Genomic DNA, 16,380 nt, shown 5'->3' with positions numbered 1-16,380 from the left:
CATTATACACCTCCAGTCAGGCACCCACACATTAAAAAACAAAACACACAGAATGTTATTAAAGTAAATTAATTTTTTTTGGGGGGGGGGGGTTAAGAATTACATTTGCTGCTGCAGATCAGCCCACACAGCACAAAGAGACACAGTGGCATATTCAGTAAAAACATCACTTTGGTTTTGGGAGCGGATTACTTTACAGGGAAGCTGTTTGTTGTTTGGTAGCAGAAGTTTTGAGGCAGAGCATGAGTCCCTCTGTAGCATAATGTGTTCACAACACTTTTTAGATTGCATAGTAGGAATTTGTTTTGGCTGGTTACTTCAGTCCAAGCTTCACAGTTTCTTGAGCACATTCTCAGCTTGACTGTTTACTTCGGTGCGCATTTGTTTGTCCAAACAGTCAGAAAACATCCACTCTCAAAGTCAGCGTTCGCTTCTTCTTGTTAAAAATGGCAGATGCGGTGTCTTCGATCACAGTTTTGGGGAATTCCAAAAGCAAATAGTAGACATCCTCCACTTCCACTAAGACGTCGTCCTGTGGAGAAAAATATGTTCAACACACTGTTTGACTTGCAAGGCCAATTATATATTTTTTACATGACACCCAACTACGCACTGACACACTTTGGATTCTAAAGCGGCTCATTATAACTGTTCAAGGGAGTGTGTAACCACTAACCTTGGAGATTCTCAGCTGGCACTCTGACATGGAGCAAACCTTTGGCAGCTCCACTGTCAGCTCCATGCTGCGAGCAACTCCTTCTGTATCGGTTTTCACCTCGAGTTGGTACTCAGGCTTCTGAGGCTGCACAAATGTAGTGGAGATGACCTGGATCAAATCCTTCTTTTTGTGCTCTGCAGGTCTGCAGATAATTTGGGCTGCTGGTTCTTCGTGTTGTTTCTGTGAGCGTAGAGAGGAGATCTGCTGTAGGAGGGCAGCTGGGGTCTGACTGGCTGTAAAAAGAAACACTATGGATTATTAGGAGCTACTGTAGAAGGTGAAAGATGATTCACCTACAGTAGCCAAGAAAAATATAAAGGGCTTGTAGCAGCTTATCGGGGTATAAGACTTATTGCTCTACCAGTGTCTGGTTGTGTGGAGGTGTTAGGCCACTGTCGAAACCCAAGCCGGCGATGCAAGTCATCTGGGCTACTTCTTGGGCTACAGCTGACGACAGTATACTGCTGGGATAATGTCATCCCAAGCTGCTGCTGGGCACAGCTCAGGGCCAGCAAATACAATTCTGTTTTGTCTTTCATACATTCCTGTAGCACTGTATAGTTTAATGCCACATCCAACACAGTGTACAAGCCTGCAAAGGAACCACACGTTAAATTTATTAGTTTCCTTATTTACGTCTTATAACAATTCTGCTTGTGATGCAGCACAGCTTTGTCTTTTACTTTGACCTTCATCTGTGTCTGTTTCCGGCTTCCCTGCACACACAGGTAAAGGCCTGCTGGGATCCTGAGGTGCAGGCACACGTCTCCAGCTGCATATGTTGATGTACAGCGACCCTTTCTTGGGCTCCTGTTGAGGACACAGATGTACCGTCTGGCATTAGAAAAAAAGGCAAATCACACCCTATCTTTAAACTATAAACACACAGATGTGGCAGCTTTTGTATTAGACAATTTGTCAATGAAGTAGGGCTGCACAATAAGCAAAAACAATCATACTGTGATTATTCTGATAGTGTAATTTGTGTCTGGGATATGATTTGTAGGCTGGTGCATCTCCGCTGCATCACAATGCTTCATTTATGACAGCATGTTGTGACACATATTATCTTTAGAAAAAAAATGACAGAGAATGCAATTTGGATATTGCACTTGTGATTTCAATAATATTTTAATAAACAAATTAAGTGATCGGTCCACCAACAGAGAGTCAGTTCATTTTTAAGGAAAATGAGACACAAAATGCAGGTTTCAGGATCTCAAAAGTGAATATTTTTAGGGTTTTTGGGGTGTTTTTATTCTTACTGTTGCTTTGCAGTCTTCTACAATGGTAAACTGAAAAAAATTTGGTGAAGATTGTTGAGTGATCATAACAAGATATTTGAAAACGTTAAATTTGTGTCTTGATGTCTCCTTTTCACTCTTTTCTTTTATAGAGCCAGTGAATATTCCACAGAACATCTGTAGACAGAGATCAATATTTACTCAGAATTTATGGCGCACTATTTAAGATCCACATTACAAAGGCATTTAAGAAGGCAGCAAATGAAGTTTTTAAAAGAAAACACAAATAAAACAATTACGAACACATTTTTTTTGCAGCATAAAAAACAATCCAGTGATGATGTGCTTTTTGTAGTCCATCATGTGAACATTGTAGTTTCATGACAGCAAACCGACGTCAAAAACATTCGCCGTCGCATCATCACAGAGCCGAGGAGGAGCGAGGAAAAGTGGTTAGAAAAGGAAATTATTTGAGCTTATCAACCGCAGCCCTGGTAATGTGCATGTTTGCTCAGCCTCACTCTCACTGGGACTTATGAATATTTCAGAGCTTTCATTAGTACCATAAGTAACATCTGTATATTTGCTGCTACGATAGGCCAAACGTATCAAGCTCTCTTCTCCTGCTAACAGGGAGACACCATTAATGAGGCACACGTGTGCTCTCCCTGCTGTGATGTGAAATGTCAGTTGAGCGAAATTAGAAACACAGGGTTGATAACTTAACTGAAGTTAACTAGTAACAATTTATTAATAAACTAAGCTGTTACCACGGTTGTAACTTACCAAAATTTCAGTGCACAAACAGGTGTCGAGCTCAGGCGGTGCACTGAATTCAGCTCCTTCCTTCATCTGTTTGTCAATGAACATGCGATACGCTGCTGGGTCATTTTCAGAAAGTTCATCCAACATGGACCAAAACTGGTTGACCTGCTGCAAAACATCCCCTGTGCTGCTAGTGGAGCACATCTCGAGGTGAATATGCTACTCTGGCGTTAGTAAACAAACGTTAAGGTTAATTAGCCGCTAGCTCGTTAATGCTAACTTTCTACTAGGAAAACTAATCAACCTCAGAAACGCTGAAGTTTGTAGGCTGAAGTTACTTAGCTACGAAAAACAGGATCTTGTCTACAGTGTTAAACGCGTGTCACTAGTGAAAGAGACTCTTAACATTAAATTATACAAAAGTGTAACTATTATTGTGTTAATGTCTAACGCCAGTGTAGCCAAAGAATGTTGTATGTTGCTATGGAAACCAGATGACAGGAAAAAGTCACACAAACGCCACCCTGCCTTTAAAAGCAGACCTGCAGCTAGATAATAACACAGGACACAGTTGTACAAGAGCCATAATTTATATTTCATACATGAAAAATATAACGTAAAAATGCATTTCTTCATGTCCCCAGTCTTTCTCTATGCATACATTGTATAACGGACATTTAAAGTAAAAATATCAACTTTGATTTTCAGATGTTCCACACAGTAATATCAGTAGCATCCTCTGCTTGTTTTGCTTCATGATGCTTTTCTTAGTAATTCTGCAAAGAGAAACAGTTACTATTAGCAAGCAGTCTTAAAGAAATTTCATTGTGCAGTTTCTGGTTCATTGTCGTTGCGCATAATATAAAAATCATGATAATGACTGTGAATGAAATTCATTAGGGCTCTCTGGTAAGTTAGAAATATTGTCATCTGTTACTCAAATATAATAGCAATGTAAAACTAGTCAATTAAAAGTACAGATACTGTGTTTTTTTTCATAACAACCTGGACATACCTCTTACTTATTCTACTCTAACATTAATATTTGTTCATAGCTAAGCGCTTATATTTCTTATGCAGATATAAGTACGGATGTCATATAATTCTGTTTTTTATATGACATATCTTTCTTATATTTTTATATATAGTATGTATGTATTGTGTTATATTTTTATTGTAGCATACTGTATGTTTTTTTTCTTATTTCAGTGTATTTCAATTAATTTCTTTATGCCTATAAGCAGTATAAGAGTGACCATAAAATCTTACAATTTTTCCCTGGAAATCAATAAAATGTCTTAAATATGAATCTAAATTATCAGCAACATTAAAAGTAATGACAGCTAAATATCTATATTATTGTTGTGCTACTTTCTGTGTAAGCATAATTTTACTGTTGGTCAAGGTGGAGCTAATTTTAATGACTTTACAGCTGTCTAAAATGCTGGCAAATTAAAAGAAAATCAATTGGTTATTGTTTATTGTGATAATTTATTCATTTTACAAATGAAAATGTTGAACATTTGCTAGCTGCATTTTCTTAAATGAATGGATTTGCTGCTATCTTGTGTCTTATATGACAGTAAACTGAATATCTTTGAGTGCTGGTTGTCACCTTGGGCTTTGGAAAAAATTAATTCTAGACGCATTGATTAATTAAGAAAATAATCTGCAGCTTAATCTTTAATGAAAATAGTAATTAGTTGCAGCCCCACTCTAGTCTATCCATAATACATCATATTTTATTAGATTATCATGTTTTATGTAATATCTTCACCTACAAAGTATGGCGTGGTAAAAAGTATATAGCAATATTAAGTATAAAGTAGCATCAACTAGAAATATTAAAATAAAATACCATACTTCTGTCTTGTACAAACACTTTTTACCACAGAAAAGTCTGTTGACCTCAATCATGTCGTAGATCCAGCCCAAGAATTCAGCCACTTTGGTGTAAACTCCAGGATGATTGGGCTCAGCGCAGCCTGTCCCCCAGCTGACGACCCCCACCAGCCTCCACACATTCTCATCCTGGCAAACCAGAGGACCCCCACTGTCTCCCTAGAGAGGTACACACACACACACACACACACACTGTTCACTGCAAACTCACACAGCCTTCATTATGTTAGCGTTTCACCTTTAACAAGTCACACAAGAGAGGATGGATCTTAAAAATGCCTCTGTAAGGTACTGTTCAGAACATGCATCTGACCTGACATGCATCCACTTTTCCCTCGGTGTATCCGGCACAAAGCATCCGTGGCGTGATCTCTCCATTGTACATGCAGGAGCTGTTACACTTCTTTGTGCTTATTATGGGAACTGGCGCCTCTTTCAGGGTGTCAGGTGAGTGAACTGAGCGAGAAGACATGTTGTTCTGTCAATACACTTGGCACACGCTGCCATCATTTGTGAATTAGACCTGCAGTAGATGTAAATGTGATTTTTAGAGCAGTGCAGTAGCGTCTTACCACCGTCAGGCTGTGTGTATCCCCATCCAGAGATCCAGCACTGAGTACCTCCTGGAAGATCATAGTCGTACTGAGGCAAGCAGACAGGCCTAATTGTATCTAGTTAAAGGGGAAATTTACATAATAATTCTCACAGGTTAGAACATGACAACTTTGGTTAACGCTGTGATTTTTCATTCAGATCATTTTTATAGTTATAAGGTTTTTTTTTCCCCCACGCTATTTTTGAGATGTACACATACTACATTTGGTATGGCTTTGTCTTGTAAAGGGCTCCCTCAAGTTTACCTACTGTGAATATGTTTGGGTTATTGTTGATTAGATCTCTTAAGTCCCCCCATCACTCAAAAATGTGTTTTGCTTGTTGTTGCTTCACTTGGCTGTGCAGAATGATGAATGTGCAGTTTGACTCTAATGTTTTCACATAACTTGCTTAATGGAGAAAGTTTTACTGTGATCACCTTAAATCTCAGTTTTTAAACATGTAAGAACATGCAAGGAAGCCGATTATGGTATATGCAGCCTACAGAAGTTTGATGTGAAATTTGGAGGACTCCGGTGCAAACTCATAATTGACTTTTCGGTAAAGTAGCAGACATCCGGTGTGCAGTAATAAAATGTTTGAAATTAAGAATATTTATGAATTCATTGATTCTGGATTATCAGTGAGGGATAAGGAGTAGATATAATTTAAAGATGTTTTTTTTAAAAGGTAACTGTTTTTTTATGAAGAAACCAAGCAATGCAATTTTATAAATTAAAAACATTTCTGGAAGGGATCTCTAAACTTTGTTGAGGCTGTATGCCCAATATAGAACTGGTATTAAGAGTTGTTTTTTTGAGATGATATTGTTGGAGAGAGGTATTTAGTCTCACAACACGTGTTTGTATCCTTTTGGTTAATCAAAATATTATGCAGTATTGCAATATGGCCAAGTGCAATATCTAAATCACAGGAGCCGCAGTTTTTTGATAAACGTAAAATGTGTTGCAACATACTATTATAAATGATGCATTATAAGGCTTTAGAGATGTCTTGGCCTTTTTTTTTTGCATGTCTGCAACACTACTTTGGATTAAAACTGTATATGATTGGTGTGACCTGTAGCTCACTGGGTAGAGTGTGTGCCCCATATAGGCTTAGCCCTTAGCACTGGCCTGGGTTTGAAGCTGACCCATGAACCTTTCCTGTCAAAAATGAAAAAAAAAAAAAAAAAATAAGATAAAAGATGTGTATTCATTTATCTCATTCAGCCAGCGCACCATTCCACCCAGGAGCCAAATTGAATGCTTCAGGCGCTCCTTTGTGCCTACCACCATCAGACTGTATAATAGCAGCGGAGGCCACATGCTGTCACTGCACTGATATCCTCCAATCCACAATCCAAACACTGTCAGTACAGACTCTTGCACTTTAATATTTATTTTGTACCTCTTATTTTTTATTTGTATCTTTTACTTTTTTTTTTGTACAGTATATTGATCTTATCTTATCTTATCTTATCTTATCTTATCTTATCTTATCTTATCTTATGATTTTTCGTTACAGTAACAGAAGTTAGTTTATCTTACATATTTGGCAATTATTTTTCAATACTTTTTCATTTGATTTGTTTTTTTCATTTTGTTTTTACTTCAGTATCGTTTCCTGATCTTATTTTTATGTTATGTAAGGTATTACAATACAAACAACACTTTGTGAAGACAGATGACTTACAATCATTTAGACATAAGTGCATCAGTATCAAAGTTTTCATTTTTAGCATTTTAAAGATTATTTTTTGGGCTTTTATTGCCTTTAATGGACAGGACAGTTTAAGCGTGAAAGCGGGAGAGAGAGAGGGGGCCGCATACAGCAAAGGGTCGAGGCCAGAATTGAACCCGTGGCTGCTGCGGCGAGGATACAACCTCTGTATATGGGGCGCTGCTCTATCCACTGAGCCACCACACGCCCCTCATTTTTAGCATTTTATGTTTTTTTTAACATTTTTATTTCTGTTAACTGAAATTGATATCACACCTAGTATTGGTTTTTAATTTTGTTTTAGTTAACTATAACAGCCTTGGTCTGATTAAGATTTGTTAGCTGAAATGTGTTAGCCTAACAAAAAAAAAACTTAAACTGAGGCCCTAGTATTGCCATTTTTGTTGTCTTTTTGGCGTGCTGCTCTCTTGTTCGTGTGTCAAGTTTATGAGTAGCCTCCTGTATTGACCTGAGAAATTCAGCGGGGTCCGCAGTTTCATCAGGGCGATATCGCTGTCATGGCTCCTGTGGTTATAGTTCTTGTTGTAAATGATCTTCTCCACAGCATATCCTGTGTGCTGAGCCATTTTAGCCGAGCTGCGGGTGACAATCCCGGCATAGACTACCCAGCTGGACACCTGAGGTAGCCTGTAGCTGACATTTGAGAAAAGAAAAGAGCAGGCAGAGACAGATAAGAGAGAATTGTTATCTGTCCAGTTTGGTGCAGCTGTTAATGACTGATTATCTGAGTCTGTCGCCCCAGACCTTTTAGTGCTGGTAAGGTCAGCTGTCTTACTTGTGCACACAATGGGCAGCTGTGACTACCCATTGACTGGTGATGATAGAGCCTCCACAGGTGTGTCGGTTGCTGTAGTAGAGGCTGACCTGCCAGGGCCACCTGCCCAGCGTGGCCTCGATTCCCCCGATTATCCTGGGCAGCTTTGCTCGTGTCCCACACTCTGCACAGAGGTCCATTCATCAAAAAGTGGTCAGAAAGTGCTGCAGCAAGTGGCATCACTCACTCCACTGATGTGGAGCTTTTGTGAAGTGCTGTGACGGAACTACGGGGTGTTTGCGCAAAGTCAAACAAAAAGTTTCATTTACTCACCAAAACACTGCAAAGCGATAACCTTCCCTGTGATACAGTTCCCCCTAAATGAAAATAAATTGCGTAACTAATGATGCATAATTAATGTGTTGGTAGCCACAATTTTCTCTTCATTTCTGCATCATTATGATGTCCTCAGACAAATTGCCATACCTGAACTGCCATATATTTTCCAGATTGCTCTTGTGTTCTGAGGTAATTTGTATGAAGCCATCAGTATAGTTTGGCCCGATATCAGTAAGATTCACTCCTTTATGCTTGGTCAGTCTGGTAAGAGAACATATGCAAAATTAGTGGGAGTGAGTGTTAAGATAATTCAGACTCATAAGGTGTGAAGCAAGGTTGCAAATGAGGTATTAGCGAATCATAAATAAGCCAAGCCGTCAACCTTGGCGAAGCAGGCTGAGATTAAACTATAAGTTAGTGTGTGGGTGCCCCAGTCTCAATCAGAGTTAAGGGCTGAGGTGGTTCTGTCAGGAGTGCAAACCTCAGATAACCCAGCTGTCTGCACACCAGTGTTCCCAGAGAGGAGTTCCACCTCTCGTAGCACACCGGCAGCCAGGTGGGCAGCTTCCCCAATTGGATCTCCAGTAGGGAGTTCTCTGGGCTGATTCTGTAAAACACTGAACCTGATTGATTGAAAATCCCTCCAGAGACATGCTCTCAGTCAACAGTAATGAACGAGCCTCTTCTATGAGTGGGAAATGATTAGGAAAAACACATCTATGCTAATGTAGTCAATACAAACAGATCATTATGTGTAATGTTTTCATGTCAGTCAATGGGCATCTCTCAGGAGTGAACAAAAGGCAACAAGAAGCAGCTGCTGAATGATAATTTTTGCTACTAAAAATCACTTCAGAGGTGAACCATGAACCAATTTGATGAATTTCAATATGCAACCATACAATCCTGCTCTGTTTTTTCATAAATTAGTGAAACAAACACCAAAGAGAGGAGGAAACGCAGACCTTTCCGGGGGTCAGAGATGGAAATATCCTCTGTCACATTGCAGAAAGGAGTCTCCTTTGTGTCCCCGAGTCCCACTGGACTCTGGGAGTAGGAGGGCCTCAGCAGAAGTTTGACTGTATGCAGATAAAGATGTAGTTAGTCAGTCATTAATTTAGCCAGTGAGACAGGCAACAAAAATATGTTTATTTCTATTAGATTTTAGCAGATTATCTGAATTATTACCCAGAACAGACAGACCCTGTATGGCAGCACAACTATATTCTGCAAAAGAGGATGAAATTAAATATTTTCATATCTAAGAGTTCTACTTTATATAACAAAATGAGACAAATAATCACAATTTGGCTTTAAAATGGTACAAAATGTAATTTGTTGTCCAGAGTTTATCCCGTCTGTTCTTATAAGAGTTACTTAAAGGGGTCTGCACTGCATCCTCAGGGAGCTTGTTTCATGTTTTCACTACACAAAATATGAAGAAAAAAAATCGCCTATCAGAGACCATCTGAGTGGGAATAATTTGAAGGAGTTCCCTTCTACTTAAAGGTGATGATGAAGAGGCTCAGCTTTAATATCATATATTCTTTAAACAAGCGTATAGATCTTAATCATGTTACATCTGTGTCTCATGTATGCTTGGTTATTATAATATTAATTGCAATTTCATAACTTCTTCTCATATACCATTTCTTTTGAACCTGCAATTACTGTAGGAGCTCTATAAAATTTTCTTAATTTCTGTAATTTATAAGCTCTCCAGACCTAACTTGAAATTCAACATCTCAATACGGATTTATATAATGGCAAAAATGTCCACTGTCAATCACTACAGCTATATATTTTTCTTCCTCCTCTTGCTGCTCTTCTCTGAGTTTGGATCATTAGTCAGATAAAACAAGCATTCAGTAATGGCAATATTTGTCAGCTGCAGCCCTATAGAACATTGTTAAACCTTTCAAAAAGTGATGTTGTCTTGCCCGCAAAAATCCAGTATCTATCTGTTAGCCTCTGATGTGACCTGAAAAGGTACAGAAGCTAGAGTAGCTGTAATAAGACATTTTGCTCCTTCCTCTCAACGGTTCCCAGTCATAGTTAGGCTAATTTACTGATTCTATCTCAACACAATGACTCACCTAGAAACCAGACACCTACAGCTAAGCCTCCCAGGAGTCCAACTGCACACACTGCTGCCAGCAGCCTCAGCAGCCTGTGAGCTAAAGCATCAATTAAGACAGGAGTTAATGCCTCCTGATCCCAGATATGAGCTGAGATGAATAATTAAATGTCAGCTGTTACATATAGCACATTGACGCACTGAGACATAGACAGAAAATAACAAGCTATATCCTTTACATGCACAACAGTTAGGAGTTGAATGGTAACATTTTATCGCATTCTCATCATTGAGTTTATGGTTGACTAGCTTGCTCTTTATATTTGATGTCTTTTAACTCCTTTTGGGTATTTTTGCACTTGTGCTGTTGCTGTTGTTGTCTGATGCAGGTGGTGTACCACTGGAGCCTACCGTGAGTTGTGGAGTGAATGCCTTTTAACCAGCCCTGCACTCCCTTGGTCCCCGCAACTCCTGCTGTTTTCTCTGAATGAAAGGGATGGCTGACAGCCGCCGGGTTCTCAATCACTGATAATGTGTCTCCATCAAGACTCTGTAAGAATTACAGTTAGCACGTCAGACCTCTTTTACAGCTTGTTTCTATTTGTTAGAGTTTTGGCAAGTTTGCTTACGTGGGACAAAATCTACCTGCTGACCATCTGCTCCTTTACAACAGTGCACCTGTCAGGCTCTGTCAGATTTAATTAGGAGCACTGTAATCCTGGATATTAATCCTGGATATTGCTGTAGGTGTACACAGGTGTGTGTGTGTCGCATATCCCATCAGTGTGCGAGGTATAATGAGCAAGTTGAAGCCCGGGCATGTCTGTTAAGACACATTTTTTTGTTTGTTTTTCCAGAAAAGTTTTATCACTCTGGAGTGTGTGTTTCTGTTGGGCTTACTCTCCAGGGAGCAGCTGCTTCTATAAGCAACATATTGAGAGTAATACAGTAATTATAATAAAGCTCTCCTTAGATGTGAGATGCAGACTTGATATTATACAATTACAGTACAAAATCCATCTAAATAAATGCCACGCCATCTGCTCTCTTGTATTACTGTAGCACTCGAGTGTAGCTAGACATGTAATTTTGGATTAGCACAAGTTGTGTAAAGCAAGAGCACTTTGGAAATTCAGTACAGCTGTGCGGCATAGGTCAAAAGATGCACATGAATTCTGCAAAAATAACACATAAGTAAACTTGAAGGATACAAGTTTGAGGTGAATGCTACATGTGTAAACAGCAGCTGTGACTGTAAACTGTGACAGTGCAGGATTGCAGACAGATGGAGCAAGGTGTAGTGAATATGTCTCCCGTTCTTACCATGTTTTTCTTGCGTAAAGCCCTGAGGAAAAAGCTGCAGTGTCCGTGCTCATCTGTCGGCCTGTGCTGGAGGCAAAGAGGTCCGTCCTGCTCGCAGTTGATGCACCATTTGCCATTTAACAGAATGCAACTCTGGATTTTCCCTTCACAAAGAGACAATGAGGTCAGCAGTGGTGCAGAGAATGAGGCTGTTGTTTGTCCAGGGGGGTCATGGGGCCTGTTGAAGCAAGCTGAACCAGGTCTTTGTAGGGGGGAGCATCTCCAGAGATACCTCCAAGCTAGACTATTGACAGGACACCGGGGTGTTGCTAGGTAACACTTTCTACCTGTGCCAAAAATTGTCCATTTTCACCCAAGACATGTTATTACCTGACAGTTTGTAGGTTCGGAGAAAAGGTCATTATTGCAGATTGTTGAAAAGTCTCATATCATGTCAATCCCCCGTCATTTGGAATCCAAAGCTATCATCTCTCAACACTCAAGAACAAAATGAAGTCTGTTCTGTCTCGCTGCTGACAGATGAGACTTTCTCCTCTCTCCTCGCCCTTTTAACCAGCTCATAGTCGGACTGTTTACGTCAATAATCTTTGTCTGTATTTCAAATATCATCTTTGTTTTAAGCACGTTCGAAGAGATGGCTTCAAAAGGAATCATTAACTCTAAGAATAGTAGGAATAATTAATAACTGGGATTTTCTCTTTGAAAATGGTGAGAAAATGTTTTGAGGGAGATCAAAGCCTGTCTTCACGTCAACTCTCAGAAAAAATATTGTTTTTTACTGAAAAGAAATGGCTAATTTGATTCTCGTAGGTAGAAGAATATTTGATACAAAGGTTGTTTATGTATCTCCCAAATGCATGATGTGGGATTAGTGAGAGTCCAGGTGAAGGTAACAACTGCCAGGAAGAAAATTCCTCCTTGTCCAACTGTCCAAGAAATGGCTCAGATCTATTTGGCTCATCTAACAGGTGTCATATGGAATTATTTGGAAATCAAACACGGAGTAATGAGCATTGCACCAGTTGCGTGAATTGCATGCAGTGGAGCAACAGCTGAAATTCATATCAATGGGGTTATGAGGTTAATAATGTTTGATAATATTTGCATTGCGCTTAATTGTTCTCCTGCAGAAGCAAACAGAGGAGCAGGGAGAGCATAGCTGCTGTTTGATAATTTTCACAGGGATTTGATGTCTCCCTCTTCTGGTGAAATTTGTTTTCTCAGACAGCAGAGTCAACAGTGATTTACAGAGCTGCCATTCATTGGCGTAATATGTCATTCGGGATATGAAAAATGTGCCTTAGCCAAGTATTTAAATCAGTTTCCCAACAATTATATGCTGCGTTTTCCTCTTTCCTTTTTCAACATTTTACTTTGTGATTTTGAAGTCAAACTCAAATTCTTAAATAAAAGGTAGTGCTTATGAATAATACAGATATTTTCCAACCACTCACCAGTTTATCAGGTATACAACTAATTCAGCCTATCCTGCTTTCATGAAGGGCAGAATTTTCAGTTTGTGATTTAGAAACAAGAATAGTGAATATTCACTCCTGTTGTTTTGCATTTTTTAAAAGTGTGGTGTGAGAGCATGTGAAAAGTGTCAACTGTGTAAGTCTCATGGTCAGTGTGTGAGAGTGTACCGGTGTATGTAGAACTGAGAATTACTTGCACAGCACAAATTTTACATGCACTACCATGCATATGCACTTGGTATATTGAGCCCTGACAATGGAGAGTTTGGATAACAGTTTTACTTTTACCTTTTTTTTTCTTCCAAATACTTGGTGTACAACTTGTCTGGTTGCCATACTGCTCAAGTTACTTAACAGTATTAACTGACGAAAATCAAACCCAAGTTGTAACAAACCGTAGTTTGCCTTTGAGAGAGGGAAAAAAGTGATAATTCAACTTAATAATCATATTTGTGGTGCTTTTAAATTCATATAGTATTTTGGGTCTGTGATGAGATGATATAATTCAGTAGTCGATCAACAGAAATCAGCTGCCAATAATTCTGATAACCATGTCATCATTTTAAGACATCCAGCAAACATGCCAAATGTTCTGTTTACAGCTTCTCACATAACAGGATCAGAGCAGATTGCTCTTTTTTTTTGTATCATTTTAACTTGAATATCTTAATTAAATTAAACATATATGCAGTTAGGACAAAAGTAAGCAATTTGAAGATATCAGCTTTTGGGAATTTTTGCAGGGCATTTTTCACAATTTTCTGATATTTTCTAAACAAATACTCTAAAATATAATCAGCATATTAATTGATAATGCAAATAATCAGTAGTTTCTGCCCCAGTCATACTGAGATATTTAGTCTACCCTTTGAAATAACTGAGCTGTCTCAGTACAATTTGACAACACCGCAAAGTACAGTCTCCAGAATGATCATAAAGTAAATCAACAGCTCTTTTCAAACACTACAATTGTAGTAAGTATTGTTTATTCCACTTGATGTTATGAAACAACCACAAAATGATCTAAGCCAGCCCTCTAATCCTAAGTAAATATCACAATTTGTAACCAAGCAAACACAAAACTAGACACTGACACAAAAGATGAACACAAGCCATCATGTTTGTCTTTTGATCAGAAATTTAAATTTCATGAGTTAATCCCACCAACAACAACAATGACAGTCTGTCACCTTGGTGTCACAGACGCCCCAGTGTGGACTACATTCATTCATTTATTCATGTGCCACAGTCTACTGTGAAGAGGCTGGCCGCAGCCCAGTTTGGAGCTGCATCTATCTCTCTCTGCTCAGAGGGGGAAGCACTCTCCCTGTTTGGTGGAGTGAGATTTGATCAGCTCCACTCTTATCTCAGCCATTAGTATGTATGCCTCTCTCAGTGTCCAAACCTTGAACATCAGATGCGGTCTCCCGGTCCCTTCTCGGAAATCCCACAGTCGGTTCGAACTGAGCAGAAAAGAAGGGAGCGTCTTTTGAGAGTTTGGACAGCATTTGCTTTGACAGCTTTTTGCCAAAAGTCCAGCCCACCAAAGCATTTAAAACTGACTCATTGATGTATGGGCTGTCAGGAGAGGTGTGCCATTGATGCTGTTGGCTGTGACCTCTCAGCAGAGGCGTCCGTTAAGGGTTGGAGTGCTCACAGTTACAGGGCAGAGTGGAGAATGTTAAAGGCACAATCCAAATTCCAAATGCAATTTTGTGGGATATCATAGCACCACACCCTATCACATTTAAGTACCTATTAATACCACCATTGTGTTCCTAATATGTTTAGCCTATTTGAATGGATTTTAAACTTAACATTTGTTGTGGAAAAACTTGACTTTTTGGAGAATACGCTTTACTTTCTTTCCAAGAAATGAAATGATTGATACCATTCTTGTATTTATCCATTAAGTGTGAAGCTATAGCAGGTTAGCTTAGCTCGATATCTAACCTGCCTCTGTCCAAATGTAACAAAATCCTCCCAACAACACCTCAAAAGCTCACTAATTACCACACTATATCTGGTTTGTTTAGTTTGTATAAAATAGACCCGAAAACGCCAAATTTGTGGCTATGTGGGGGCTGTTTTGATGCGGGTCTCCAATCTTTATGCTACACCAGGCCTTTCACAAGTATTTTAACCTTTGGAGCCTGAACAAGTTTGATTTCTTTCAAAAACATGGGAAAAAGGCAATGAGCATTTTGGCAAGAAATGTCCCAAAGATTGCAAGAAATTAGGTTGGATTTAGAAAACTATTAAAAATAATATTTCCAAAAATCTTGTTTTATTGTATGGTTTGTTTGTTGTAGTTGATGAGTCTGTTGTGGAAGTCCTATAGCACTTTTTAAAAATCATTTTCTTTTTTGTAATTTTTCTTTTTCTTTTCTTTTTCCTTTTTTGTTGCTAATTTTCAGGTACTTTCCTTCTATGTTTTACTAATTTCTTGTACATTTTTAGATCAGTTTTTCTCATGTAGCTCATTGCCTTCTTCACATGTTTTTAAAAAAACAGTTTGCTCAGGTTTCAAAGGGTTAAATACAGGCTTGTAGCATAGAGAATTTTAAGATTGCTTTGCCAGTAAGGTTTGCTTGCATCAGCAGTTGATTTTAATTTAGCCTGTACAATGTAAATTGGCAATCAAACTGCCAGATTTTATAAAACTTTATGGTTAAACTAATGACTTCCTTAGTTGCTGTGAGGGTCTAAGGACAGGGGGATGTTGTATGCTGTAAAACCCTTTGAGTCAAATTGTGTTTTGTGATAATATGCTTTAAAAATAAAATTGAATTGTATTGAATACTTAACCCATGTGTGCTCTTCAAATCAGGCTTGGGGGATAAAATTCTTATTGGGTTTTTTTTTCAAATTTGTTTACATTTTGCAAATCAGTAAGACTAAAAGTATGCAGAATTAGCAGCTCCTGATTGCATTGTATTCATAGATATAAAGGTAGCTAAGACCAGATTACTGTATTACTGTAGAAAGCTTAAAAACGTGATTATTCTTGGGTGAGTTCTGGAGTTATAAGGATTTCTCAGTGGATTTATGGGTAATTCTTTGTATATGAACATGATAATGATTTCCTTGGAGAGTGTAAGCAGTGGCGTAGTGAAGGGTATGTGTACAGAGTATCCTTTTCTGGCTGTTTACAGTATACTTACCTTTCAGCTGACATAGCCACTGGGAGAGTAAACCCATTTCTCTTTAACTCGGGGGTTTACAGCCTCGGCTTTGCCTTGTTTGTCAAAGCACTTTGTAAACTGTGTTTTTAAAGGTGCTATATACCCCACAATAACAAGTTATTTATTATTATTATTATTTCCTTCTCAATAACTCACCTATCTAATAGTTTGCCCACCTCATCCACTTTCACTACACCACTGAGTGTAAGGCACACTGAAACAAAAATTATGTGTATCATGTCATCATGACTTAATCCTCCA

The 16,380-nt window shown here is 38.7% G+C and overlaps 2 protein-coding genes across 2 annotated transcripts; both read right to left on the bottom strand.

Moving 5' to 3' along the window:
- Positions 1–90: 90 nt before the first annotated feature.
- pih1d2 (PIH1 domain containing 2) lies at positions 91–2,931 on the bottom strand. The gene is made up of 5 exons (XM_042486814.1): positions 2,749–2,931; positions 1,408–1,528; positions 1,080–1,310; positions 677–951; positions 91–532 (listed from the first exon to the last, which is right to left on the bottom strand). Exons 1-5 carry the CDS (start codon positions 2,929–2,931, stop codon positions 398–400), a joined length of 945 nt encoding a protein of 314 aa, XP_042342748.1. The 3' UTR covers positions 91–397.
- Positions 2,932–3,371: 440 nt separating this feature from the next.
- Positions 3,372–16,135, bottom strand: tmprss5 (transmembrane serine protease 5). The gene is made up of 14 exons (XM_042486973.1): positions 16,099–16,135; positions 11,460–11,785; positions 10,548–10,686; positions 10,156–10,236; positions 9,025–9,138; positions 8,541–8,676; positions 8,207–8,320; positions 8,054–8,097; positions 7,742–7,904; positions 7,415–7,599; positions 5,202–5,300; positions 4,943–5,085; positions 4,636–4,788; positions 3,372–3,503 (listed from the first exon to the last, which is right to left on the bottom strand). Exons 1-14 carry the CDS (start codon positions 16,133–16,135, stop codon positions 3,495–3,497), a joined length of 1,743 nt encoding a protein of 580 aa, XP_042342907.1. The 3' UTR covers positions 3,372–3,494.
- Between the last annotated feature and the right edge of the window lie 245 nt (positions 16,136–16,380).

Source organism: Plectropomus leopardus, chromosome 5 (genome assembly GCF_008729295.1).
Source record: "Plectropomus leopardus isolate mb chromosome 5, YSFRI_Pleo_2.0, whole genome shotgun sequence".
NCBI classification, from domain to species: domain Eukaryota; kingdom Metazoa; phylum Chordata; class Actinopteri; order Perciformes; family Serranidae; genus Plectropomus; species Plectropomus leopardus.
Note: the sequence above shows the minus strand (reverse complement) of the source record. Positions and strands in the feature narration are given on the sequence as shown.